Source organism: Poecilia formosa, unplaced genomic scaffold, assembly GCF_000485575.1.
Source record: "Poecilia formosa unplaced genomic scaffold, Poecilia_formosa-5.1.2 Scaffold31, whole genome shotgun sequence".
In the NCBI taxonomy this organism is placed as follows: Eukaryota; Metazoa; Chordata; class Actinopteri; order Cyprinodontiformes; family Poeciliidae; genus Poecilia; species Poecilia formosa.
In genome coordinates, this window is record NW_006799970.1 from 3,427,501 (window position 1) to 3,454,663 (window position 27,163).

A 27,163-nucleotide genomic window follows, 5' to 3' on the forward strand; every position below is an offset into this window, starting at 1 on the left:
GTGGGTGTGTGTGTGTGCTCCCTTTGTGAAAAATCTAGATTAGTCTCGTTCCGGAACAGTTTGAGCCTGTGTGCGTTGCCATTTTACACATGTAGATTGTAATTTATATGTATATATATAAAAACCTTTTTTTACATATTTGTTAAAACTGTCACTTTGTGACTGTAAGGTATGTGACATAATCTGAGCACATGTCGGCTGAGTAATCAGCCGCCATATTCTGATTGCTGCAATCAGAATATGTTTGGAACATTGAACCTTCAGTACCTAGCATCATGTGCACCAAAGACAACATTAATGACATTAATTCTGCACATTATTCAAGTTCCACGAACAGGTCAATGTTTCGACTTAAAGTTTGATCATGGCTCGTTTTGCCACATTTATTCTGGTTCCTAAATGGGAACCATGATAAATGGAAACTGCGGAGGGGGGAACGTTTTCAGAAAATAATGCAATTGACGTAGAAATTCTTAACATACTTTGTGACTTTTATCTCCATAATACATATCCAAGTAAAGATTCTTAATGGATAGGCTTCTTCACATAGCAAAGTGCCAAATAGTGCCACCGCTAGTTTCCAACTAAAACAGTTTCAAACGAGACGAGACGCTCCCTGATTGGCTAAACTGGCCGATTGACCGTTAATCCGCATGCGCATTATCGAAAATAAAAAATGGACACGGTCGGAAACGTATGCTCCGTTCAATATGTAATCGAAAATGGGAAGTTCCGAGTTCCAAGAGGGAGGGAGGTGCTATTCTGAAATTCGGCTCGTTTTAAAAGGTTTGTGTCCCGTCAAATGACATAGAATTGTACAACTTGACTGCATTTGTTTTGTGATTGAAAGAATATCGTGAAGATGAATGCAATGGTGCGCACCCGAAACGCCACAAAGATTAGCTCTGACTACCGAGGCAAAATAAACGCAGCATATTATTCAAGGAACAACATAATGTACCTCTAAATTGATGCCTTTGTTGTTTTCAGTACGCTCCGAAAAATTGAGAAACGTTTTATACGTGAGCTAGTTTTTTTTTTTTCACGTTAAAAATACAATTACCTGGTTTTGGATGTTAACGCTGCTTCCGTGTTACGACCTCTCTATTTTGGAAATGCAAGTTTACTAGATGTGCATGAAAGCAGCACGAGAAGGAAGAGGAAAGGAACAGCAGTTGTGGATACTTTCCACTGAAAATAGGGTAAGTGTGAATGTTTTCTCCTAAAACATTTCTATATTATTCACATTTCGTTACCAAGCTGTAGACCACGGGGTGATTTAGCTGACTAATCACAAACCTGAAATAAGTTAACGTATGCAGTTTTGCGGATAATTAGAAGTGTTTCTAATTATCCGCAAAAGGTTACTGGTGGGAATTAACAGTGTGGTTAAGAAGGAAGGGGGGGGGGGAAAGCAATATCTTTTATGTAAATAGCTTTAAACTGTGGTGTAAAGGAAGTTTGTGAGAAATAAAGATGTGGCTGTAAAGGCTATCCTGAAAATGCGATTAATGTTGAACAAAGCTTTGTTTATAATGCAGATTTATCCACAGCTGGACTCCTGCCAGCTGTTCAGATCAGTCCGGTGTTTGTTGGGGTGTGTGTTGTTTTTGGGGTGGTGGGAGCTGGCACTGGGCCTTTTATTGTCACTGTAGCTGCTGGCCGTAACAAGAGGAGACACTAAACAACATAACTGATCGAGGTAATATGAGCTAAGTGTTTTCGGCTGCCTTCTTGTTGCTAAAGCCAAATATTCCCAGGAACAAACTGGTGAATGTGGTGAGGCTTAGCTGCACATTTGCATTTAATTTTCTCTTTTGTAATCTAATCTCTGAATGCCTGGATCAATAAGTTACAAGCAACCTAGAGACACACAGCTAATGATCTGGAGAGACCAGTTAAGCTAACAATCATATTTTTGAACAGTGTGAGGAATCCAGAGTACCCAGGAGAAAAAAAAAAACAAAAACACACATATGCATAGGGAGAACATACAGAAAGACCCCATGTCAATTTCTTTTTTTTAGCCAATAACCTTTTGGGAATCACCTTGTTGGAGCTAAAATACTACCTTATATCTATTTTTAATGTTGTTCATAGATTGAGCTAAAACAATAATACATATTTCCATAAGTATGCCTGGAAAAGCCTGAAAGTATCCCATTTAAAGTTGGTTCTAGAAGATGTCTGGCAACATCTGTGACTGGTCGGTTAATGAAGGATTCAATGAGCAGCTTAGCAAACGAAGACAAACAAACAAAACATAAAAATCCCTGTCTAAATATCTACTGGGCTCAAAGGAAATCCTCCTCATAAAGGTCATTTGCTTTTTGTTTCCACCTGGGCTTTTTTTCCCCTCTAGGAACAAAAAGAGCGTTTATGCATGAAAAGTAAAGTCGTCTTCAGTCAGCCAGCTGACGCACTGCAAAGGATGGATATGGGCCAATTTCAAAACTGGACCTTTGTTTAAAATGTTGATATAACATCTCATCTGTTGTAGCTGCCATTTAAAATTGCTCTGTTGCTAGAAGATGTCTGGTATGTGTAACGACAACACGGGCCCAACCCCTCAGCAGCTCAGCAAACAAGAAAGATAAAAAAAAAACCACACCCGCTAAATCTGGCCAGGTGCTAATACCTGAGAGGCAGAAACATCCAAAGTCCTTGAGCAATATCAGAATGAGACAGTTTATAAATGTTACAAACATAAGGATGACTTAATGTTCTGCACAGTACCGCATGTAAAAAGTGTGGAAGGATATTAAAATAATATAGCCTAGTTAACGTTCTGAAATCTAAAAAAACATGTTTGAAACCTGAAAATCTCAAAAAGTCAAGCAGAGTAAGGGTAAATGTGCCAAAACAGAAGTTTTTATGATTGAAAATAATAAAACACTGCACTTAAAACCCAGTTAAGAAACTTTAAAGGTTACTGCAGTTAAGGGAGAAATGCTTACAGGGTCAGCCATTGTGAAAATCATCACCTTCCTAAAGTAATGGCCCAAGCAATTTAGGCGAAAGAAAAAGAAAATCACTTTTGGCGACGGAAGTGACACTGTTTTGTTGTTTTCATTTTACCAGTAAAAATCAGAACCGAGCCAAAACCTACTCAACATTCTCACTGTTGTTTTACGAAGCAGCACATTTTGATTTTCTTTTTTCTTCTTTTTATTGTGATTGTCAGCTTTGTATGACAAGTGTTTTAAATTGCGCCCAAACTCAGATTCTACTGATTTTACCTTTTACGTTTTTCTTTTTCCTCCAATCACACATCGAGTTCTTGAATTCCTCCCGGCAGGTGCGACCCCGCGGCGTCCCGTCTGCCTCCAGCGATGGACAGCCTGGAGGAGGACCTGACCTGCTCCGTGTGCTACTCGCTGTTCTCCGACCCGCGCGTCCTGCCGTGCTCCCACACCTTCTGCAAGAGCTGCTTGGAGAACCTGCTGCAGGTGTCCACCAACTACTCCATCTGGCGCCCGCTGCGCCTGCCCATAAAATGTCCCCACTGCCGCAGCGTGGTGGAGCTGCCGCCGAGCGGCGTGGACGCGCTCCCGTCCAACGTGTCTCTGCGAGCCATCGTCGAGAAGGTGAGACGCGTTCGGGGTGAGAATTTCAAACTAAAAAAAAAAAAAAAAAAAAAGAAACGACAAATATTCACGCCGATTTGCGCCTTGCCGTTTCAGTACCAGAGGGACAGCGAGCCGCGGGCGCCGTCCTGCCAGGAGCACTGCAGGCAGCCGCTCAACATGTACTGCATCCAGGACCGGCAGCTGATCTGCGGCCTGTGCCTGACCGTCGGCCAGCACCACGGTCACCCCATAGACGACCTGCAGGCGGCCTTTGTCAGGGAAAAACCAACCCCGGCGCTGCTGCTGGCCAGGCTCTCGGAGCAGAAGTGGAGTCAGGTGGGAGGCGTCGGGGGGCGCTAGAGCGGCCCTCTGGGTGTCTGTGGGGGAGAGAGGCTAAACCGTAACGCCGTCCCGCCGTGTTTCAGGTGTGTGAGCTGGGGGAGCAGCTGGAGCAGGAGAAGGCGCGCTGCGACGCTCTGCTGAGGCAGGACCGGCAGGAGGTCAACCAGTTTTTCGTGTCTTTAGAGGAGGTGCTGGCCAGGAAGAAGCAGGAATACCTGGAGGCTCTGAGCGAGGCTGCTGCAGAGGTGGCCGTGACCTACGACCCCCTCATCCACAGAGTCAAGGAGCTCCAGGTGGGTAAAGCCCTGCCACAACGAGCAGTCAGTCGGTTAATTTCATGACAAATTAAAGTTACGAGCGCGATCATTTTCATTCTGATGGTTAACGTTGTTTGTTGCGCAACTTTGTTCAAAGACATCCTAATTCATTTTACTTATAGTTTTGGTTATAAGTGGGTTTTAATTTTCTTTATTGTTTTTTAGTGTGGATATATAAAAGTGCCAGAGTGAAGTAATTTAGAGTTTAGGCGAACCTCCACTATGTCATTATCGGCGTATCACTTCAAAATGGTCTGGAAACAACAATATCGTTTATCACAATAATTTCTGTGACAATTTATCGTCCAGCATAATTTTATTCTGGTGACTGGCCTAGAAGATGGAGATGCAGTTTGTGGTCAGTAGGAGGACATTTTTGTTATTATTATAATTACTTTTTGTATCATCTAGCAATTAAAGTAAAGGAATCTTTTATCAAACCCATAATTTGATCATAGTAGGAAAACAGTCCTACGTTAAAAATGTTTTCTTAACTAAACAAATGGTGCATTTATTGAGACTCTGGGACCTCTCGTGTCTGCAGATTGACCCCATAAGTTATGTGGACGGAGAAGGTCAACAAATAAAGTTGATTTAAGTTTGATGAATCATTTCGGTGTTCATTTGGGCCATATATCTTTGGAATATTCACATGGATCATGATGGAGTGCCCTCTCTAACAAGGAGAAAATGGCCCTCAGCATCACAGATCCTCCACCGTACTTGCCAATGTATAATTTAGATTAATGGATGGATGATTAAAAGTGGCCTTTGAAATACATGAAATATTAAAAATCAAAAAAACTATAAAAATCACACTGATTTTTAAATACGGTATTGTTCAGACAAAAATTGAAAATGAATAAAAAATAATGTTGCCAATTTTTGCCAATGATTAGGAAAATGCAATGAGAAATGTATTTATTTTAGTGCTTGTTACACATTTCTATGAACTGCCAAGAAGAGTTTAGAGAGTCAGAACATCTAAATTTTACACTGATAATAAATCAAATCATCCACTTTTCAATTTATTTTTTGTTTTTAATGGTTCTGTGTTGCTTTAATTGGTTGGCTGGTCTCAGGAGGAGCAGCTGGACCTGGTGTCTCTGGGGTCGTCTGTGGAGGAGGAAGACTCCCCCCTGGTGTTTTTGGAGAAAGTCCATCAGTTCAGAGATCGGGTGGAGAAGTTCATCAGAACCCCGCTGCCCTCCGGGATCAACCTGTCGGTGACGCCGCGCGCAGCAGCCTACCTGCAGCAGAACTGGCCCGCAGTGACCATCAGCAGCCTGGAGCAGGCGCCGGTTCCCAAGCTGCGCTGCTGCACCAGATGTGATGGTGGCATCGGGACAGAGACCGAAGCAGAGGCAGAGCCGCCCGTCACAGCGGCCTGGGACCGGTGGCGCCAGCTGCGGCCCACCGCTTCCGTAGCTCTGCTGGGCCTGCTGCTGCTGCTGCTGGCGGCGTTGTGGGCCAACCCGGTCGGAGGCGCGTCGCTCGGGTTCTCCCTCCTTTCCCGCCTCAGTCAGCTGGCCCAGAGTCTGAGCGGCAGCCTCGTCACATCCGTGTGGGACACAATGGAGGCGGAGTGCGCAGCGATGGGGGCTGCAGTGCAGAGGTGGGGCTCGCAGCTGTCTGTGCTCAGAGACCGAGTCGTTCAGCAGGTGGCTGCTTTATTTAAAACGTCGACGTCTCGCTGAGGAAGGCCGAACTGGAAACCAAACTGAACGCGGCACAGTCTCGTTTCCCCGTTCCAAAGAACCAAAACAGCCTCACTTTTGTTACTTTCTAAACATCTGCTTGTTCCGATTTTGCATGAACAGGTTGAAGTTTCAACATTTAAAAACCATAACTACGTTGTGTTTTGTTTCTACAGCGCCAGTTTTTTTTTTTTGTCTTTTCAGCGAAACAGGAATTTAATTTAGCCAGAACCTCTTCTGCTCATTTCCTGTCAGCACAGTTAGGAGATGAAGAGGAGAAATGCTGCAGCAGCAGATGTGCAGAAGGTTTTTTGTTCATTTCCTGAGTGTTTCACTCTATAATCACACATTATGTAGCAATATTCATTTTTGATAAGTGTTACTTTCTTTTTATTATATTACTTCCGCTCATAATAAAAGAAGCGGGAACTTGCATCAGACTTTTCCATGACATTATGGGATACGTTGCATGTGGAACATATCACACTAGACTGTTTACAAGTAATGGACGAATGTGTTACATAAGGAGAGACTCCCAATCTGTGCCTTTAATTCTCCTGCCTTCCCATTTCCTCCAGGACCAGCACTTTTTTTTTTTTTTTAAAGGAAATGGTGCATCTCAACAACCTGCCTCAGAACAAAGTCCATCATGGCGCCTTGCTGGTTTGATGCAAACTGGGATTTTGAAATGTGGCAAAACCACAGCACACAGCCCTCTGAATCAAAATAAATGTAAACTGTAAAAATATGTTGTAACCTGTAGTTTTTTTTTGTTCTATATATGTTTTAAATATTTGATAACTAATGCAATAAAATGTGCAGAATTACATCTTTAAGGCTTCCATCAGACTGAAATCTGCATATTTCAGACTATCACGCCATGTGCTGCCACCTACTGGACAGCTAGTGCAAGTTCATAAATGACACATTCAGATCATCTCGCCGGTCCAATATGAAGACATCTTTACAGGTTAAGAAAAATAAACTAAAGACATTTTAATTGTTGCAATCAGTCTCTCAATTCATTCATTTTTTTTAATTTTAGAAACTGAAGACGACAGTAACTATATTAACATTTTACAGCTGCGGCAGCTTCCTAGATATTGCATCGCCCTTCCACCGTGATCTATAAAGATCCACATATCCGCTTTACATTGGTGGCATGTTCTGCATTTCAGTTTGAGTTCCTACACACTGAACAATTGACTTAGTTAAAAATGATATTCTACCAATGGATTTCTGACTTTCAGTCCTTAAAGTGAGCTAAAGTTTGGGATTTTTCTCAAATTCTGAGGCGTCAAAACATGAAAAAAAAAAACAAAAAAAACAAAACAATGTATAGCAAATCTGTCAAACCAGCACTAAACTATTATGTTAGAAGAATCAGATTTCAAGAGGTCAAAATATCTCCTTTGCCTTTAACATTTCAGTTTATTGTAAATCATGATAGCTGGAAAAGTTAAGAGCATTGAGCCAATATTGTAAAGAGCGTTCACATTACTGGTAAAATCATAAACTAAAGCTAAAAGGACATTTTCCCCTGAACACGATTTAAAGAGCTGGAAATGTGTTCTTACGAGTTCTTCCATTTTGTTTAAGAATAATTTCACAAAGTTTATTAAAAACTTTTTTATTTTTCAGATTAAAGAAATAGCAGCACTTTATTGGAAAGGACAGTACAAATATTTACATGGTTTATGAAAGAACATTAAAAGATAAAGTTGGCTTTTTATGCCGTGATGGCATCATGTTCTCTGAACACGATTGTTTTGGGATTGATTCCGACACTTTTGGTTGTGTTGTGTGTTTTATAGATGCCGATGAGACGATCCGCGATCTCAAACATGTTGTTCCTCAAGGAGATGATGATGAACTGAGCGTTCTTTGTCTGTTCCTGTAAAAAGAAAAACACCTTTTAATTATTTAAGCATACAAAGTTACTGCTGAATAATTTCTTAGTGCAGTGGATTCTCTCGGTTTGTGCACTTTAAAGCTTAAGGACCGTCCTGTTGCAATCACACAATGACATTTTTGTCACAAAAAGAAATAGTTATGATGCGACTATCGAGAACAAATCATAAAAGCTTTAAAAATATTAACTAGCAGCCTGATTGTGCTCACATAAATATAACAGGCAACGATGGAGACGTTCTTGAAGTCCAGAGCGGCATCGATCTCGTCCATGAAGTAGAGCGGGGTGGGCTTGTAGTGATGCAGAGCAAACACCAGAGCCAGAGAGCTGAGGGTCTTCTCCCCTCCTGACAGGTTAAAGATCTTTTTCCAACTTTTCTTTGGTGGACGAACACTAAAACAAAAACGAAAGAATACGTCAAATAAATAACAAGCATAGAGCTGTAGCACCACATATAAATCCCAGCATGCACCAATAACGTCTTGACTGCTTTTTTTTTTTTTTAATCCTCCCTTACCTGAACATGATTCCCTCAGAGAATGGATCCAAGCTGTCCACCAGCTCCAGCTCTGCATCCCCACCTAGTGTCAGCATCTGGTAGTTCTCCTTCAGCTTGTTGGTGATCATGTTGAACCCGGTCATGAACTCGTTGAGCCGCTGCTTACGTAGGTCCTCGTAGGCGTGCTTGAACCGGTCTCTGTCCGCTGTGATCTCGTCCAACTGGGCGACGCGCTGCAGGTACAGCTCCTCCTGAGGACACAAAGCGTCGGAGATGACGCGCGTTTATCTTATGCCGATGTAAAACATGGTCTGTCCATTAGCGCCAGTTTTTATCAACTGCTGATAAATGTCCGCTTCGTCGCTCCTCTCCAGTCGTTTTCATGCTTGTGAAATTTTGCCCTTGTAAGTGTAGACGTGCACACGAGACAAACATTTACAAATGCGTAACTTTTGTCGCTGTCGGTGTGTCGGGTTTCAACATTAACCTGTCACCGTTGCTCCCTGTCTGGAGTCGCCCCTGACAGACACACAAAGCTAGCTAGCAGAGCTATGTTAGTTATATTAGCAAGAGAAGCTATGAAGACATCTGCGCGCGACTCAAACTTTTGCCTGACAGAAAAACAAGCAAACAAACAAAAAAACATGTACAACACTAAATAGTTATAAAAAAATTTGAAGACCTGTGATTAATATATTTGAAGTCAACTTACGAATTTAAGATTTCTAACTAGTTACATGAATGTAAGACTTTTCAAGCAGGCGGAGACCCTAGAAATTCACTGCTGCTCTTGGGGCAGCAGTGAATGAGAACAAGTCTTCCTTCATCCTAACCAACGAGACCACCAGGACACCTTGTAGTGTTTGTGCGTACCTTCTTCTTGTACTCTGCAATGGCTCCTAGATTGGGCTTCATTTGACTACACTGGCTCTCCAGCATGCTGATCTTGTTCACCAGGATGTTTGGATCCGATATGGCTTCCAGCTCAGCAGGAGGAAAGACACGGAGTTCCTCTGCTGGCTGGCCCTCAATGGTGTGAAGGGACAGCTTGATGCTCTGGAAGACAAAAACAGGCATTATTGAAGACAACAAAGCTCGGGGGCTTGGTTGTTCCCCAGCTGTGTACTGGTTTAGAGTTATGTGACTCACCTCATCCTGCCAGTACTTGATCTTGCCATTGTGCTTTGTGATGGCAGCGTCTATCTGCTCGATGGTCAGCCGAACGTTGAGCGACTCTTCTTGCAGCGCGTGCTCCTGCTGCTGCAGGGCCTTGATCTCCTTGGAAACGTTCTGATACTGCTCCTGCACCTCAGGCAGAGTGGCCTACACAACCAGAACCAAAGCAGGAGTAAATCAGCTGTATTGATGCTAGGGATGTCCTCAGAGAGAAACACTCCCCCAGATTTAAGACATTCTGATACGAATAACGTAAATGGCGAGCAGCAACCTCTGCCTCGTGGCAGGCTTTCATGATCTCCCCCGCCTCATCTTCTAGTTTCTTCAGCTGTTCTGTGAGCTCAGCCATCAACTTCTCGTTCTCTTCCAGCTCAGCTTGCACACGAGCAACGCTCTCCTCACACTTTTTCAGGTTCCTGGAAGACAAACGGAAGAGGATTTAGACGTTTTTCTCCGGTGGTGTTGACAGCAACAGCTAAAGCAGACCAGATCAACGACAATCATTTCATTGGCCTTCAGAAAGCAAGGCGTTTGAATTACTCTGGTTAGATGCCGCTCACTTTAGTATACATTTGCTTTTATGCCCGGGAGACGTTTTACCAAGCTGTACTGCTACAACCAATAGGAAAATTCATTTAGAATGTGACAGGTTGATACACAAAACAAATAAAAAAAGCAAATAAGCAGTTAATAGAAATGAACCAATCGTAGAATCTAGACTGGATGAAGTAATGCGCGTCTCGATGAAGAAACTTTGCAAAACTGAATTAAAGGGCAGACGGCATCAAACCTTTGAGCCAAGTCTGCTAAACGAGGGAATGTCTCAGGCAGGACATTTCTGAAGCACACAGGAGCATGAACTTGTGTGGTGCAGATTTGGATAAGTTTAAAAGTTACCTACTGCATCTTTAAGACTCACTAAAAGTCCTCACCACTCCTAACATTTTGTCACTTTAGGAGGTCTTAAAGCCTGAGGTTCTCTGTGAATAACTTCTATTTTACCAAGGTTAAATTCTAGGAAAAAATAAAATCACCACTAGGAGCCACTTTCTACATCTTGGACATAAAAGCAACCTGGTCTTTATAACCCTCTTCAGTGTGGAAGTCGTTAAAAGATGAAGAAAACTGAAGCTTTTTTCCAGAAAACTCAACAAATGGTCTGGAGTTTGAATTGAATAAAAATCACATAAAGGTTAGGCAGTCATAATTTGATGTGTTGATACACAATATATCTGCATTAACATCGGCTGATGTTAGTCATGTTTTAACATATCGGTCCCACAGGGGGAAATGGGGCGAAATTAATAAACAAAGTTAGTTTCCATCATGTTGCTGTTTGGATCATGTTTTTGGGAAAGGAATTCTGGCGGCCATGTTGTATTTGTTTGGGCATGTAAACAGTGATGCAGCACAGGAAGGTGGGGTGCTTAAATAAAGCAGAGACCCAACATTAGTAGTGTAATCATTTTTCAGTGTTAAAAGAGTAGGGAAATGTATATAATATTGGTTATCAGCCAAAACAGGGATATTAATAACGTATATTTACCAAAATGTTCATATTGGTGAATCTCTACTTTGATAATTCCTCTCTTGTAGACCCTACAACTAATCTTTCTTTTTTTCTTTTTTCCTTTCATGGTACAAATTTGTTGCACTTGATTGTTACATTATACAAATGAGTCGACACATATTACACATATTTACACATAAAACCAGAACTGACATCACCAACCTCAAAGAAAGCCCACCATTAGTGCCAGCAGGGAGAAGGCGGACTGTTCCACCTTGAATATTTTCTTCCCTTACCGATCAGCCGTCTTTATGGCCACTTTGGCCTTGGTGATGATGGAGGAGCAGCCGTCGAGCTCTTTGTTGATCTTGTCAAGCTTATCCTGCTGAGCCTTCAGTTTGTGGCTGTTGATGTCAACAATCAAGTTGTGGAGTCTTTTCACCTCGTTTTCCACCTTCCCGGCCTTACTGGATGCTGACTCAAAGTCTAATGGGGGGAGGGGGGGCCACGCAAAAAAAAATAAATAAATAAATAAAATAAAAGAAATGAAACATTTTGGCATCAAAACTTAAGGCAATCTATTTAAATTAAAATCTACTCTGTATTGAAGATATACTAAAGGGTAGTAGAGTGTATTTTTCCAGAAGTTAAGTCTTAATCTGACATGAGGAAGGATATAATGACATAAAACAATTAGCACCTCTCTTTACAGTTTATGCAAGTTCCTACCTTTCTTGAATGCCTCCAGGCTCTTCTCCATCTGTTTCTGCTTGGTTTTGTCTGGGGCAGCTGCCAGCACGTTGGCTTCAAGCTCCTTAATCTGAAGTTTCAAGTGAGTCTCCTGGTCAGCCAGACTCTGAGGGAAGAAGAAAGGGGGGAGGGGGGAAACTCTTGAGAAACTTCTTTAATTAGGTAAAAAAAAAAAAATGCTCATTTGTAAGCCTGGATATAGGCAACTGACATCATTTGAAGCATAAATGAAGCATAAACAAGGAGGCAAAACGGTGCATAAAGTGTCGTACGCTCATGCTGTTTGTGTATTTTTCCAGAGTGTTCTTCATCTCTCTGAGCTGAGGCTGCAGGCGCTGGACGTTCTCCTCCAACTGCAGCCGTCTCTCCTGGCAGCCGTGCAGCTCTGACACTTTCTCATTCAGCTTGCTCTCCATACGGTCGAGCTGTAAAAACACACATGGAAAATTGAGTTCTGTTGTGATGGAGGACACGCTTGGTACACGCATCGCATGAGCACTTAAGCTGCCCAGTTGGACTTACACCATTTAACTTGAAGACAAGTGAAAAGAGCACAATGCTACTAATATATCGCTTTAGATAGTAAGAGAGAAAAAAAAGAGCAAATGACACAATAATAATAAAAAAAAATCTTAATTTGCATAATTTCTTATCAGTTTAATAAAATGGAAAGTCAATAATAAACGAGTTTAACGGCCAGCTTCTGACTGAATTAAATGCCAATATTTTCAAACTATAAATAAAACCAACAGCATGTACTTTGATGCAAACAAAGGCCAAATAAATGGAGATAACATTATACCTTTGTTTCTCTTTAGATTCAAAACAACTAAACCTCCAACAGTTTCTCTGTCTTTGCCACGGTCTTTAGGGAGAGGAAACTGGACTTTATTCAAAATCAGGATCAGAAATAATTCAAACTAATCAAAAGTTAGGTTTTATTTTAATTATTTTTACCTTCTTTATTTTTTTTAAATGCCATGTTTAAGTTGAAAATGTGACCTTTTATTTATTCGCATGTTTTGAACTAACCTCGACCTGGGACACCTCTTGGCCGATAGAAGACCCCATCCTGCCTTTCATAACTCTTCCACCTCCAGTCATTGTTCCTGTGCAACAAAAACAAAAACAACAAAAGAATGAGAAACAAAAACTTTGGCTGAGAGTTAATTATTAACCATCCCGTCACGGTCTGTGAGGGACAAGCTGAAATAAGATGATAACACTTTGCCTTGTGATGGTCCAAAAGGCTGCTCTGACAAATGATTTAAAGTTCATTTATATTATCCAGTAATAATATAGGTTAAGGAAGATGGGTTCCATAAACTTAATAAGTTACAATTACAAAAACAAGGAGACTCAGTTGTTTTGGTTTGAGCATCGGGGCGAAAATACTTCAGTGAAACTGCCATACTAACATCACACCAACAATACAGAGCAAAAGTTTTCAGATGAAATACTTCAGATAGTTCATCTGAAAAAGCTAGCATACCATACTATTGTAGTTTGCACCAACAATTGTTTATATTCTGCAACTCTTTTTCTACAATTTCACATGGACTCTTTCATATACTATGTCATTTTTTTAGAACACAGTTACAGCCTTGATTTAAAACCTTTTACTCCTGATTGGAAAATAAGCTGCAAACATATAAAAACCCCATTATGGAAAAAAAATACTGATATACAAGCTTACCTCATCACATTAACGTTTTTGTGAAACAACTGAATTGAGGTCAGGCCATTAGAATTTACATCAAAATATATAATTGGATCTTTTTTTTTTTTATATCATTCCCTAATTAAATAAAAGCAGAAAGGTCACTCAGACTGAGTATTGTTGAAGAGAATGTACACAGGCTCAGGAGAATCACGAACACAGCGCCAAGAACTGATCAGTTGTTTTATCAGAAAAGGTTGAAGTTATAAGAAAAACTAGACTCATGTTTTAGTCAAATACAGTTTCTGCTGTCAACTTTTAACATTTTTTTTTAACACCAGTACCAGCTGTGGTTACAAACTGACCAAAACAAACAAAAAATAAATAAATAAAGCAGGACGGGAATCCATGTAAGAGTGATGAATCTCACCAACCTGCCATCTCAATTATCTGCCCCTTCAGGGTGACCACCCTCCAGCGTTTGTCCTTCTGGAAGGCCATCCTGGTGGCCTGCTCCATGTCTTGAGCGACCAGGGTGTCCCTCAGGGCGAAGTAGAACGCTGGTCTGACCCTCTCATCGTTTACTCGCACCATGTCGAAGAGGCGGGGGCTGTTCTCTGGCGTGTGAATGGGGGTCATGTTCTTCTCCCAGACCTTCATCTAAATAATAATAAAAAAAAAAAGCAGTCAAAAGGTGAAAAAACTCTGTTTTAAGTTGACTGAATCTTAAAGGCATGCTGACTGAAGTTTCTAAGAGTTACGTTACCTTGTCAAGGCCGATGAAAGTGGCGACACCGATATTCTGCTCCTTGAGGAAAGTGACGCATTTCTGAGCCGTGTCGATCGTATCCACCACGATGTTGTCCAGAGCGCCGCAGCAAGATGAAATGGCCACATCGTACTTTTCATCTATGGCTCCAAGATCTCCCTATGAGCACCAAAAACATTTTAAAAACCCCGCGTTACGATGATGAGAAACAAATATAGGAATAATGACAAAAATATATACAAATGGAAAGGTTTTCTGTAACGTGTAACCAGTTTTTTTTTTTTTTTTTACCAATCTCCCGTAGATTCCAGGGATTTTGCCGCTCTTCTTGAGCTGCATCAGGGCGTCCAAGACTTTTCCTCGGCTGCGATTGGAGGACAGGGAGCTCTTGGCTTCGTCCACCTTTTGCTGCAGTTCTCTCACCACATGCCTGTTTTCATTATCCACCTTCAGCAGCTGCTCCAACTCTTCCTGGTCCTGTAGTGAAACACAGAGAGTAAGTAAAGCAGAAGCTCCCTCTGCAGGCTTCACCAACTCACATTTAAGGATTTCTTAAGACTATTGTGACAGAAATTTAAGAAAGGAATGTACAAAAGAAAAAGCATATTTTATATCGAAGGTTTTGGGAACAAAAATGCACATAACACTGCATGGGCTGGCAATAGAGGCGAACCAGAAGTGAAGATGAACGCCATCCTGCAAACTGAGAATAAACTTACACTTTCTCATGATGGACACACAAAAAATGCTAGCTAGCAATGGTGTATTAGCGGCTGGTTAGCGGTAGCCTCAAACGACTCAAGTCACAGAATGGAACAAAAGTGTCAAGCAAGAAAAATATATATATATATATATATTGAATAAAGTTTAAATAGTGCTGCCATGACAAAACTTAAGACCTGTGATCAACTTATTTAAAGCAAACTTAAAGTTGTTTTTAATGAATTTAAAATATTTTAAGGTCTTGATTTTAGATACATGGAACTTAAGACTTCACGCTGATTTTGGTTTTTTGCTGTCGATCGTTTTACCTTCTTGAGCTCCTTTTCCTTCAGGGGGATTTGGACCTGCAGGTCTTTGATGGCGGGCCGGCGCTCCTGGAGAGTGTCCGAGGTCGTCTGGAGCGTCTGCTTGGCCGCGTTGAGCTGAGCCAGAGCCGTTTTGTGGCGGCTGAGGTAGATGTCGAGCTCGGACTGAGCGATGTCCATTTGAGAGCGGGTCTCGTTTACGGCCTTGCTGAGTTCCATGAGCTCTTTCTCTTTTTTCTGGGAAGTAAGAGGGGTGTTTAAAAAAAAAAAGTATAAGAACAATTGAAGACTTCATTTAACAGATAATGCAGAGCTATTCCGGTAACCTCAGCCAAGTCGTCAGGACATCTGCAACTAGACACACACACACACACGCACACATACACACACACACACACACACACCTCTTTGTCCTGTTGCAAGCCGCTCGTCTCTTCCTTCAGACTTTCCATCACTACTTTCAGTTTTTCTTCTTCTTTCGCTTTCTGCTTCTCCAGGTCTTCTTTCTGGGCCGTCGCGTCAGAGATGGCTTGTTCACTGCTGGCTGGTATGCCTCGCACTTCCTCCAGCTGAATGAGCCAAACAACAAATAAAGAACGGTTAAAACTAAAGGAGAATTTTACAATTTTCTCAATTCAAAATGTGAGTATCAGTTCATTAAGCAGTGAATATTATGAGTCAAGACATTTTTTTCTGTTAATTTTTGTTTAGACTAGAACTAGAACTAGTGAAAACCCTAAATTAAGTCTCACAAATTTTGAGTTTTATTTAAAAAAAATAATAATATACAAGACGAATGAGAAAGACATTCAATACAAAAATGTTACAGCCTATGTAATCATCTAAAAAGACTTGAAAGTTGTCCAGTGAGTTTTCGCACCTTCAACAAGTAGGTAAGCCACAAGTTCCTGCTGAAGAACTTGTCTCTTCATATTACTGTATCGAAGCAATGGCAAGTTGAGAGAAATAAGTGTGGTGTAAAAAAAAAAAAGTGAAAAGTAACTGCTGTCCTGTAAGGACTGTGAACAAAAACCCATTCAAGAGTTTGGTGGAACCTGACGAGGTTTGGAGAGCAACATTAGAAGCGTGTTACCTTGGATAAGAAAGAAGAAGCGAAAAAACAGGACTAGACTGTTGCTCAGTGCTCAAAAGAAGTTCTTATTTCATCAAAGTAAATTTTGAACATTGAGAAGTCAAGCTCCAAGACTTTGGAGGAAGAGTGGTAAGGCACAGAAGCCATGTTGCCTGAGGTTCCTACAGTCTGTGTGGATTTGGGGGGCCAGGTCGCCTTCTGCTGTGTGTCCACAGGGTTTCATCAAGTCCATCCAGAGACGTTGGAGCACATCACGCTTCCCTCTGCTGACGAGCTTTACGGAGATGCGCATTTCATTCTCTAGCAGGCTTTGGCACCTGCCAACACTGCCACAGGTTCCAGTCTATTGACCATGGTGCAACCATGAGTGACCACCAGCAAATTCACCCAAAACAAAAAGTAACAGCAAAAACAGGAGTTTTTGCTGTTACTTTTTGACTTTTAACAGAGTTTAAAGTCAAGAGGAAGAGGCAACAATGGAGGCGGCAACCTGGGCTTCCATTACGCCACAGCAGACCCACGATTCTTAAATAATTTAACTGTCAAAGAAACATAATTAGTTGTTTTGTTTTTTTTTGACGTGCTAAAATAAATGAAATGATAATCTATATATTATTGTGATAAATATAAAATGTAACCCATGGAGCACAACACCTGTGATCTTAACACACATGGCACTGCATCTGTCATCTCCATGGTTACCTGCCTATGCATTTTGTAGCCTATTGAATACACATATTTGCTGCTGTTATGATGCAAAAAGTAAAAAGTGAGTTTAGTAGTCTTTAGCAGATAAGATGTCTGCAAGTTCAACTCAAAGAGGAAAAAAAAGGTATTAAAAAAAAAGCACAGGAGATGATAAGGAAGCTGCCTGCCACAAATCTACATATTATGTAAATATGTAATACTGTTGTCAGCTTCCAAAAGCAAGAAAATGTCCACCTATTGTGAAAAATATTTTAAAGTGCAGCATTGATGGAAAACATAAATAAGAAACTGAATAGCTCTAAAGCTAGTGAGGACCTTTAGGTCCAAGAAGATAAGATGCATGGCTGTAATTAATATTTTTCATCCATTAGCTTTTATCACAAATTTTTTTAAATAATAATAAAAAAAAAAATCATTTCCCAGCTTGTTTTGACTTTAACGAGATAAAATTTGAAACCAAACCAGTAATTTGTGTATTTACACTTTGAGGTTTCCAAGAAAGACGATGACTCATTTTGATCTTGCAACTATGATGTCGATCTTTTTCCCCCTCTTCACCTCGGATGATGCCAGAGGCAAAATAAGCAAAAATTTAAGAATTGAGTTATATGACAAGTGCAGTCAGAGCTGCTGTAAATAAGAAAGCCAAAATGAAAATAAAATCGGAAATTAGAAGAATCAATTGGGATTAAAGATAGATATTTTGAAGACCTTTACATCAAAAGTGCACATAAAATTTAAAAACACTAATATTTGACTCACATATATATGTTTTTTTTTTTTTGCAATTATTTTTAATCGCACTGCTATAGTTGCACATAAAAAGAAAAAAAGAGAAAAGAATATAGGGAAGGAACACAGCTACCTAATTTAATTGCGATAGGATTTCCTTTAAAACTTTGCCTGCATGAGATCTGACTAAAGTCAGAACATCCCATTTTACTAACTCAAATACATAAAGCTCAGATTACTACCTGTTGTGAAAGTGTTATTTCTAAGAAATGTGATCAGGACTGCGTTTAATTGTCTGTGGATCACAATTCGGACCATTAAGCAAGCAAACCACAGGATATGATGCTCCATTTCTGCATGTGGTGTAAGACCTGGAATAAATTTGATAGAAGGAGGTTTCATCGGGAGGGGAAAGGGGAAAAAACAAAACAAAAAACAAAACACAAAACAGACACATTAAAAAAAAGAATCTGTGTAAATTACCAGCTACTATACAATGCATTCTAAAGCAGACCAAGAGCACACATGTAATCAAATATAAGCACATGAGGACCAAACAAGCCCTGGTTGAGATTGGCACAACAGTCTGCATTTTGGCAGAGCTAAAACAAAGCAAGAATTGGCATCTGCATATATAGTTTATGTTCTGTAGGGTTAACTGCGGGTGAAATGTGAATGTGGCTGCTGGAAGTGTTACACAAGCCAGGCCATAGTTGACTACCACACAGCAGAACACTGCTCCCCAGAGGTCAGCCTGCCTCTGCCCAGCTCCCCCTCTGACCAGCAGAGTTCCAGAAGAAAAGGCTTTCAGAGCTGGGAGGAAACGTCAGCCACACGCCCCCGAAGCAAAGCCTGACAAATGATTTGGATCAGCTATGTTGCAAAAAATAAAAGGATCGGCAGTTTAATCCATCAGGACAAAAATAGTTCAGCAAAGCACACGCCCAGATTCACTTTGTGCAGCTTCACGGCCCCCTAGTGTCTGATAACTCGTTGACAGTTTCACATTAGTTTTTATTTTATTCCGTCGACAGTATCACTGTAATGAAACCACAAAAATCATGTAAAACATCTCTTCTTCAAGCACTGCTGAAAATATATATTTTTTTTCAAATAAGGAATTATTTGTACAGTAGTTGTTTCACCATGACTGTAATTCATAAAAAAGGAACCATTCCTTGATGCAAATATTAGTGAGTAAAAATATCCGGATTTTAAATAAGACAAGAAAAGACACAGTTTTGCATTTTCTTTAGTATCGCAATCAACGTTCAGTCAGACAAAATGTGGTCCCAAAAGCTAATAATTTATTTATTGTTTTCTTTTTATTTTTATTTAATTTGCACAAGTTTTCACACATAAAAATTATAAAAATTACCACACTGCGAAAACACTAAATCCTAATAAGTAACTTTTTTGTAAATTCTGGTATAAACATCTTAGTACATCTGAAATAAGTCAAACTTACAGCTAGTTTAGGAGCTTGTTTTGAGTAAATAAGTACCAATTCCTCAATATTAATAAAATAAAAAGAACTAGTTCCACTAGTAGATTATTTCACTTTTACCACATTTCCCCCCATGCAATAAGTGAAATAATCTGCCAGAAAAACTGGTACCGTTAAATCTCTATTCAAGAATTACTGACTTAAAACAAGATCCTACATCTTGCTGAAAAGTTACTTGTATGTTTTGACTTATTTTAGGTGTACTAAGATATTCGTACTGGAAGCTAGACCGAAAATATTTAGTAAAATTGTATTTTTCAAGTGCATTAAGAAATATTTTCTCCTTAAAGAGAACCTGATTCAGCCAAAAATAAATAAATAAATAAAATAAAATAAAAAAAATATATATATATATATATTTTTTATATTTAGCCTTAAAAAAGTAATAATAGATAAAAATGATTGTTAGTTGTATGTCTCATGCCGGGCAACCGCATGAGACATACGACCCCTCCAAACAAGCCATCTCACTACATCTGAGCAACAAAAACACCAAAATCCTTGTGGCTCCATTTCTAACACATTTTAAAAATATATATATATTTTATTTCTTCATAGGCCACGACGAAAAACACACATACCAACCCTGGCAATGCCACGGCTGCCTCAGCATTACTTTTTAATTAAATGTGAGGAGTAAATTTAGAAAACAAAAGGCTAAAATTACACGCCTCTGTCAGATCCAGTATCTGTGTGCCTCTGAACTGTGCTGCTGCTGCCTGCAGTGACACTGTCAGAGTGACACAGCTTATCTATCCCAGAGCAGCAAACACTAAAACCAAGTGAGATAAAGTCACTGAGCTGCATGCTACAGTGGATCTGCTGCAACCTAAAGGCCAACACACCTTTTTCTGGTCTTTTTCCAGCTGCTTCTGCAGTGCCTTGTTCTTGCTCTTTGAGTGTTTAATCTTCTCACGCACTTCAACATCCTGCAGGTCCAGCTGGGTGAACTTTCCCTTCTGGGTCTCAATATACTTGTTGATCTTATTTTTTTTCCTGGTGGAGGAAAAACATTTTTTTAAAGAATTAAATTCAAATCAGTTTTATGGGGGGAAGAAAATCTATCAAAAGCAATCCTTAAAAAAAACACACTAATAAATAAGGGGGGAAAGGGACAACAGTTAGTTTCCGTAACATGTTTTTTAGTAAAAAATCTTCCTTTAAGGGAATAACAATAGATGAAACTCTATGTTTCTACTCTTTTTCAAAGCCAACTACTTTATAAATTACTAATTTCAGGCAGATTAGAAACTCAAAGTGCTGATGAATTTCTCTAAATGTCTGAACAAACAAATAAAAATCTAAATTAACAGAAATGTTATTTAGTACACAAACCGGGTTACATTAGTAACAGAAGAAACAAGTTAAAGAAGAAAAAAAAAGAGAAGCAAATTTCTTACTTTTCCACATTTTGGAGCTCTTGGTTCATTTTTTCCATCTCTTCTGATATCTTTGCATTTTTTTCGGTGAGCTCCTTGGTTTCCTCCAAGATCTTTTGCTTTTCCTGTTCTTTATCAGTCACACGTTTTCGTAGATCATGACTAAAGGCAAACAGAAACCAAAATATTTGCTTAAAAAAAATATAAAAAAATAAAAAAAATTATGCAATAATGATTTTTTTCTATTTATACACTTCATAATGGTAAGATATCAGAGAAGCATCCCACAGAGCTCTTGCTGGTCCTTCTTTTTGTCATATTTTGTCCTGTCTGGAGCACAGAGGTGCCGCTGGTGTAACTCACACATAGTACTGGTGGAGCTGGCTCTTGTGTTTGAAGATGTCGTTCTCCAAGGTGAGGAACTCCACGGCTTTATTCTTTTCCCCCTCCAGAGCATTTTTCTCCTTTTCTACCAGCTTAACTCGATTCAGCTAGGACAGAAAAAAAAACAAACATCTGATACTTTAATTTCTAGACAAAGGTTTAAAAACAAATAAATGAGAAAAATCCTAAATTCTGTGGTCTAATGAAATTCGGCTATCAGAAACTACACCAGAGAGACATAAAAATAATTAGGTACAAGCAGAATATAAATTAAATTCAATAAATGACTCATTTGTGAACTGGTGTAATTTAACTTTTGAGTAATACTTTATATCTGAATGTCAAAGTGAATGAGAGGGTTGTCTCACAAAACAGACAGAGTGCATTTATATTTATTTCCATATTTATTATCTCATTTGTTCACCTTTCAGCCCGACTATGCAGTTTTACAAAAAACACTCCCAAAGAGAAACAAACCCTCGCAAGTGTAGTTACCTTTTCTCCCCTTTGCTCATTGAGCAGCTCGATGCGGCGAGACAGAGTTTGGATCGGTTCTTTGAGACGGCATGAGCCGATGATGTCCTCCAGGTACTCCAGCATCCCCTCATCATGCTCCGTCTGACCTTTAGGCTTCATCATGGCAATCTGCTCCACCTCACCCTACACACAGCAAACAAGAGCAGATTGGAAAGGGTACACACTGATTCACAATAGGGCTGCATAAAAATCACTAAAATAATAAAAATAATAATAAAAAACATACACAATAAAATTGCACCAATCTCTTTTTAAAAAAAATAATTTTTAAGACACAGAGACAGCTCTCTCCCACACAAAATTTTAAACAAAGTGCACAAAAGTGTAAATAACATTATACAACACAGAAAGACGACCTGGTTCCATATTAAAGTGAATAAAATAAATAAATAAATAAATAAATAAATAAATAAATGAAAAATCGTGTCACTGAAAATCTCCAACTGTGAGGGGACAAATTGCACAATTGCATTTGTGGAACATAAAACATGGAGTTACTACTGCTAAAATATCAGCAACCCACCAATAATAATCCATAGTGATGACAGAAAAAGTAATTTAAATTGTCATAAAAATAGATATTGTTTTTGTAAAACTGAATAGCGACGCACTGATCTGGCTTTTCTTCGCCGATGACGATTTTTTTGGTTCATTAAAAGCTCTGGCCTGCGAGTCCGATTCATTTTATTTTGAGGAGTATCACACAGAAGAGACGAAAGATGCGCTCGAAGATTTCTGATCATTGGAAATGGCTTCAAAACTACCAAAATGAGGAGTTACATGATTATCTCAATTCATGTGTCAAAGCATACATTTCTCTAATCTTATATTTTAAATCAACCTAAAATATTTTTTTCAAAGTATATGCAGTTGGTGGATTTGTTTGTAGACCAAATAAGGGACATTTCTTTATTTCTGATGCATTCTAAAAATAGGAGAGAAAAATAAATTAATTATAAGAAAAAAAAAAGGGTTTTCTGTGGTTTAGCAGCGAGTTAAATAGCAGGACCAAGCAACAACAAAAAATTTAAAAAAATTAAAAATTGTCTAATTCCATTCCCTGGCTAACTGATTGGTGCATCTCTAAAAATGAGAGGTATTAAAACAAAACTGACATCTCTAAAACTACATACACACACACACCCACTCACACACACACACACACACACTTCCTCAACTCTCCAGTGCAACCCTACTGGAGTGGACATGTGCATTTATTTTTTATTTATTGTAAATACCATGTCAATTAATAATATTTATGATTTATTTTTTAAATAAAATGTTTCTTTTTAAGAGTCTCAATTTGAGATAAAAAAAAAAAACAACAACAAAAAAGAACAATGTAGTTTAAATTTTGAATCTGAGAGAAAAAGCAGCTTTAAGAAAGAGTTGGGTGGTGGGGGAATCCCCACATCATCCTCTCCTCTGATCAGTGCACAAACTAGACAGCTTCCCCTTATTTACCAGAGGCCTGGAAAAGTGAGGTGACCTTGAAGACCAAGTTTAAACCTCTATCCACAGTCATGCAGCCACGTCACCGACAGAAACATAAAAGAGGAATGAAAATGGTCATGCTCACATTGAAAGAAAGAAAAAAAAAAGTTCACCACTGAAATAAAATAAGGGATCCAAATACAACTAAATTTTAATCATGTGCCTTCAGTTGATCAGTAGTAACCAGGCAGGTAAGATGCAATACACTTTGCAGGGGTAGGAGTGTAACATGTGAACTTTTTCAGGGTGAGTTGCAAAACACATGGGGAAAATATATAAATAATTAAACAAGAAAATATTATTTTCAAGAATTCAGTTTATGTCAGAGAGTAAAAAAAAACATAAATAAATAAAAAAAATAAAATAAAATTCAATGAAAATGAGAGCCATGGCAGTGGAGGGAGTTTTACCCTGCCACCCTGAAGCAGCACTGCTAATATTGGTTTTTTTTTTTCTTCACACACCAATATTTACGTGCTGCTAAAGTGTGGCAGGTACATGAGAAAGGGAGGGTCCAACCTGTCCTCCACTGGTGGCTCAGCCCCCCCAAAACAAAAACTCTCTCACATAGTGGGACATCCTTCAAACACTCACATGCATGCTGGTCAAATTGTGTCTTTTCCTTAAAATTCTAAAGCAGCAAATAATGGTTCGCACCTTTTTCACATTGTTTCAAACCATGATGCGCTGCTATAGCAGTCTAAGGGATGGCAGAGCACTCTCCTCTCCTCTTCTCTCCTTTCCAATTCCAGTGCAACAGGTTATTTCACCCCCCTCCCCCCAACACACACACACACACACATACAGAGACAGGCAGAGCAGAAAATAATATTTTAAAACTTTCACCAGGAATTGGGATGAAGCGCAGGGACTGGTAAACAGAACAGGATGGTCATAGGAAGGAATAAAAAAATTAAATAAAAATACAATTACCTGCAAGATCAGAAATCTGTTGTGGTCTAGATCAATACCGTGGCTGCGGAGTAAAGTGCCAACTTCTTTGAAAGTGGCCTTTTTGCCATCAATATGGTAGTAAGAGGAACTGTCTCTGTTGGCAGTCCTGGAAACATAGAACTTGCTGTTAGGGACGACTTCGTAGTCATCTCCTTCCTGGCTCGGGGGGAGGGGTGGGGTAGGGGGGAGGGGGGACAGAAGACACAGCAGCAGAACAGAAGAGTTTAGGAGAGACTCAAACAGCTCTAAACATCCAGCTTTACAATTCACAGCACTCACAAAAATCACTGGTTGTTACAAAGGGAAGAACACCGGAGACAATTAAGACTTAAACACTTCCAAAAACATCAGAGATTTAGACAAACAACTGTAATGTGTTGGAGGAAAGAAAAAATTAATAAAAAAAATATATATTGGTGCAATTTGTCACATTTACAGAAGTTAAACATGTTCAGTGAAATGAGGAGATTGCAAATGCACAACAAAAGAGTTGGCAGCGTCCCTAAAAATTCTTTACTTTAGCAAACAGGGCTTGTATTTCAGACTGTGTACACCACCTTTACAAAAAATTATTTTTACTTCAGAAACAGCATTTCTGTGGGAAGAGGAACTCCAGAAAAATTAAGTCATGAGCTTAACAATTTGATTTGATTTTTTCAGCACTTGTGAGGTGAAGTAAAATGCTCCTTTTTCGATGTAAGGTCAGCCAGAGGCAGAATTACTTACACTCCCAAAGGCAGGGTAAAAAAATAATTTTAATGTGAAAAAATACTGTTTAGGGTTTTTTTTAGCAGTAAATTGTGATCTGAATAGAATATTCCCTGTCACAGATATATTTACACTGCAGTAAAATAACTTGGGCCGTGTCAGCAAATTATTAATTCAAAATAAAATAAAATAATAATAATTTTAAAAAAAACAACTGGAAATACAGGCAGTAACTAGTGCGATGTGAGGTGAATATAGCATGAAGGGGTGTAAACTGTAACTTTCAAGACTGATTTGAGTTTGTGTTTACTCACTAATGTTACAAATGAGTGGTAATTGTATTATGACATCTGATAAATAATATTTTTAAAAATCAGACAATCATTACTGTCCTGTAAAAACAAAACAAAACAAAAAAAAAAAAAATCTGCCTGATTGAGTTTTTCAGTTTGGGCTGAATATTGAACCATATGAAATGAGTGTGTGTTGTTTCAGTGTGAAAGAAATATAGATAAATATACCTTATCAATAATCTTTTGAAAATGCACCTCCACAGTACAGCTTTGCACATCCTTGTGTTTATCAGAGCTGTGAATCAGCACTGAGAGCTTTTTTGATCTGATCTTTTGAGCTCTGTATCCAAACACAAAGAGCATTGAATCTATCACATTGGACTTTCCACTTCCATTGGGACCAATGATGCAGGAAAAGCGCTGGGAGACAGGTAAGGAAGGAGATAAAAATATAAGAAATCAATTATATGAAGATACACAACATCTACAACAAACAGTGTAAAGGTTGTATTTTTAGAGATGTGTGGTAGCATTTTATCTAGGTAAATCTGTAATACTGAAAGTATTCCAAGTGAGTGTAGTTAAGGGTTGACGTGCTAAAACCCAGCCTGAGCAGAAACTGTGTGAGCAAAATACAGTGAAAAGGCAAAGGTTTGAAGAAAGTCATAATTAAAATGGAACTGTGGGAACAGCAATAAATCACTTCTGGTTGAGAGATTCACTAACAAAATCAAAATCAAAATGGAGGATTGTGACCTTCTCACTTATTTATTTATTTATTTTCAATATATTTAAACACCATAAAACTGCACCCTTTTCTAGTGTTTTAATATTTGTATGTCTTCAACAACAGGGCACAAAAAAAAGCCAGGAAATAAAATAAGACTAAGACAAAAACAGTAAGGTTGACACTTAACACAAGTGATGTTATCAAACAGATTCAAAGCAGTTTTGCCCTGTCAGATATTAAAAAAAAAGGCTTCACATCCATGTTTGGTCATACCTTGTGAAAAGGCCCCAGAATCTGCTCCCCTGCATAAGACTTAAAGTTGCGATTAACTAAATGTGTGATCATCAGGCGAGGAGCGCCCGGTTCATTGGTCATTGCTGGGGGCGGAGGTGGAGGGATGCTGCCGAGAATCTCCTCCAAACTTCGACTATCAACCGCCTCAGCAGCTTCCCCCTGAGACGGATCTGTGGCACAACAAAAGTACAACTTTTTATTCTTCTGGTGCGAGTCGTTTCAGGTGGTGTTGGTGGAGAGAGAGAAGAGGGGTGGGTGGGTGACTGGGGGAGGGGTGGAGGAGCGCGCATGCATGCATACACACACACACACACACATGCAAAAATAAAACAAACAAACACAACACACGCAGCAAGTCTCGGGTGAAACAACGACCGAAGAGAGAAAGTTGACGGGGCTTATTTTCCTTTGTTCTGAAATTAAGCGCGAGCCGAAAACAAAAGAAAAAAAGAAAAATACAGAAAAGACCATGAACCCACATTATTACACAAACGCTCCCCACGACAAGCGTTGATACTGGAGTAGATGCGCCACAGTCACTTCGCTCGATGATGAATAACTAAAGTGTGTCCCGATCAAAAACGTCACAGTTTGAGTCATTTCTGACTGAAATTAAAAACACCAAGACAAACAGAAGTCCTCTTTTGGGAGGTAACAATATCGTTCAAACCATTATGTTGCCACCAGAGCAAGCCACAACGACCTGTCCAAAAAAAAAAAAAAAAAAATCTATTGTGCTCACATAAGCATAAACAAGCAAAATGAGTCGATGTTTGTGACTCGAATACAAGCAAACAGGCACAGAGTTAAGCATTTTAACCCATCCTAACTAGAACTTTCCAAAAGCAAGACAGAAATGAGCTGATATTGATACAATTTTTTTTACTTGATATACAACGAAAAAATAAAAACAAAACACTTTATCTTTCGAAATAAACTACCTCGTTTGCAGGAGACATCCGGACAAGAAGCACCCTCGTCGTTAACAAAATCATCCCCAAAATTATTTATGACGAGCACTTCGGAAAAAAAAAAAAAAAAAAAACTATCAGCCCATTCTAACTACGTGTTCGCAAGAAGGAGGAAAAAAAAAAAAAAAAAAAAAAAAAAAAAAAAACACA

General features: G+C 39.3%; 2 protein-coding genes across 4 annotated transcripts in view; one reads left to right on the forward strand and one right to left on the reverse strand.

Moving 5' to 3' along the window:
- The first annotated feature begins 191 nt into the window (after positions 1–191).
- On the forward strand, positions 192–6,683 carry trim59 (tripartite motif containing 59). Of its 2 annotated transcripts, XM_007549538.2 has the most exons (5): positions 192–1,202; positions 3,299–3,587; positions 3,684–3,905; positions 3,995–4,204; positions 5,311–6,683. In XM_007549538.2, the coding sequence occupies exons 2-5, from the start codon at positions 3,333–3,335 to the stop codon at positions 5,923–5,925; spliced, it is 1,302 nt and encodes a 433-aa protein (XP_007549600.1). In that variant the 5' UTR covers positions 192–1,202; positions 3,299–3,332; the 3' UTR covers positions 5,926–6,683. The 2 variants fall into 2 exon arrangements, with proteins under 2 accessions (XP_007549600.1, XP_016525698.1); XM_016670212.1 differs by having other exon boundaries at positions 192–3,587.
- An 856-nt stretch (positions 6,684–7,539) lies between these two features.
- Positions 7,540–27,163, reverse strand: part of smc4 (structural maintenance of chromosomes 4) — a 21,483-nt gene continuing 1,859 nt past the window's right edge. For both annotated transcript variants that reach the window (XM_007549541.2, XM_007549540.2), the window contains 22 exons: positions 26,022–26,212; positions 25,247–25,438; positions 23,997–24,173; positions 21,528–21,692; positions 21,012–21,139; positions 20,670–20,810; positions 20,115–20,265; positions 15,634–15,798; positions 15,233–15,466; positions 14,493–14,678; positions 14,199–14,360; positions 13,867–14,092; positions 12,805–12,881; positions 12,045–12,197; positions 11,752–11,878; positions 11,319–11,508; positions 9,784–9,928; positions 9,486–9,659; positions 9,210–9,392; positions 8,355–8,587; positions 8,047–8,230; positions 7,540–7,819 (listed from right to left, as the gene is read on the reverse strand). In XM_007549541.2, coding sequence (XP_007549603.1) covers positions 7,655–7,819; positions 8,047–8,230; positions 8,355–8,587; positions 9,210–9,392; positions 9,486–9,659; positions 9,784–9,928; positions 11,319–11,508; positions 11,752–11,878; positions 12,045–12,197; positions 12,805–12,881; positions 13,867–14,092; positions 14,199–14,360; positions 14,493–14,678; positions 15,233–15,466; positions 15,634–15,798; positions 20,115–20,265; positions 20,670–20,810; positions 21,012–21,139; positions 21,528–21,692; positions 23,997–24,173; positions 25,247–25,438; positions 26,022–26,212 — 3,749 coding nt within the window. In that variant the 3' untranslated portion in view covers positions 7,540–7,654. The remainder of the gene's footprint in view (positions 7,820–8,046; positions 8,231–8,354; positions 8,588–9,209; positions 9,393–9,485; positions 9,660–9,783; positions 9,929–11,318; positions 11,509–11,751; positions 11,879–12,044; positions 12,198–12,804; positions 12,882–13,866; positions 14,093–14,198; positions 14,361–14,492; positions 14,679–15,232; positions 15,467–15,633; positions 15,799–20,114; positions 20,266–20,669; positions 20,811–21,011; positions 21,140–21,527; positions 21,693–23,996; positions 24,174–25,246; positions 25,439–26,021; positions 26,213–27,163) is intronic.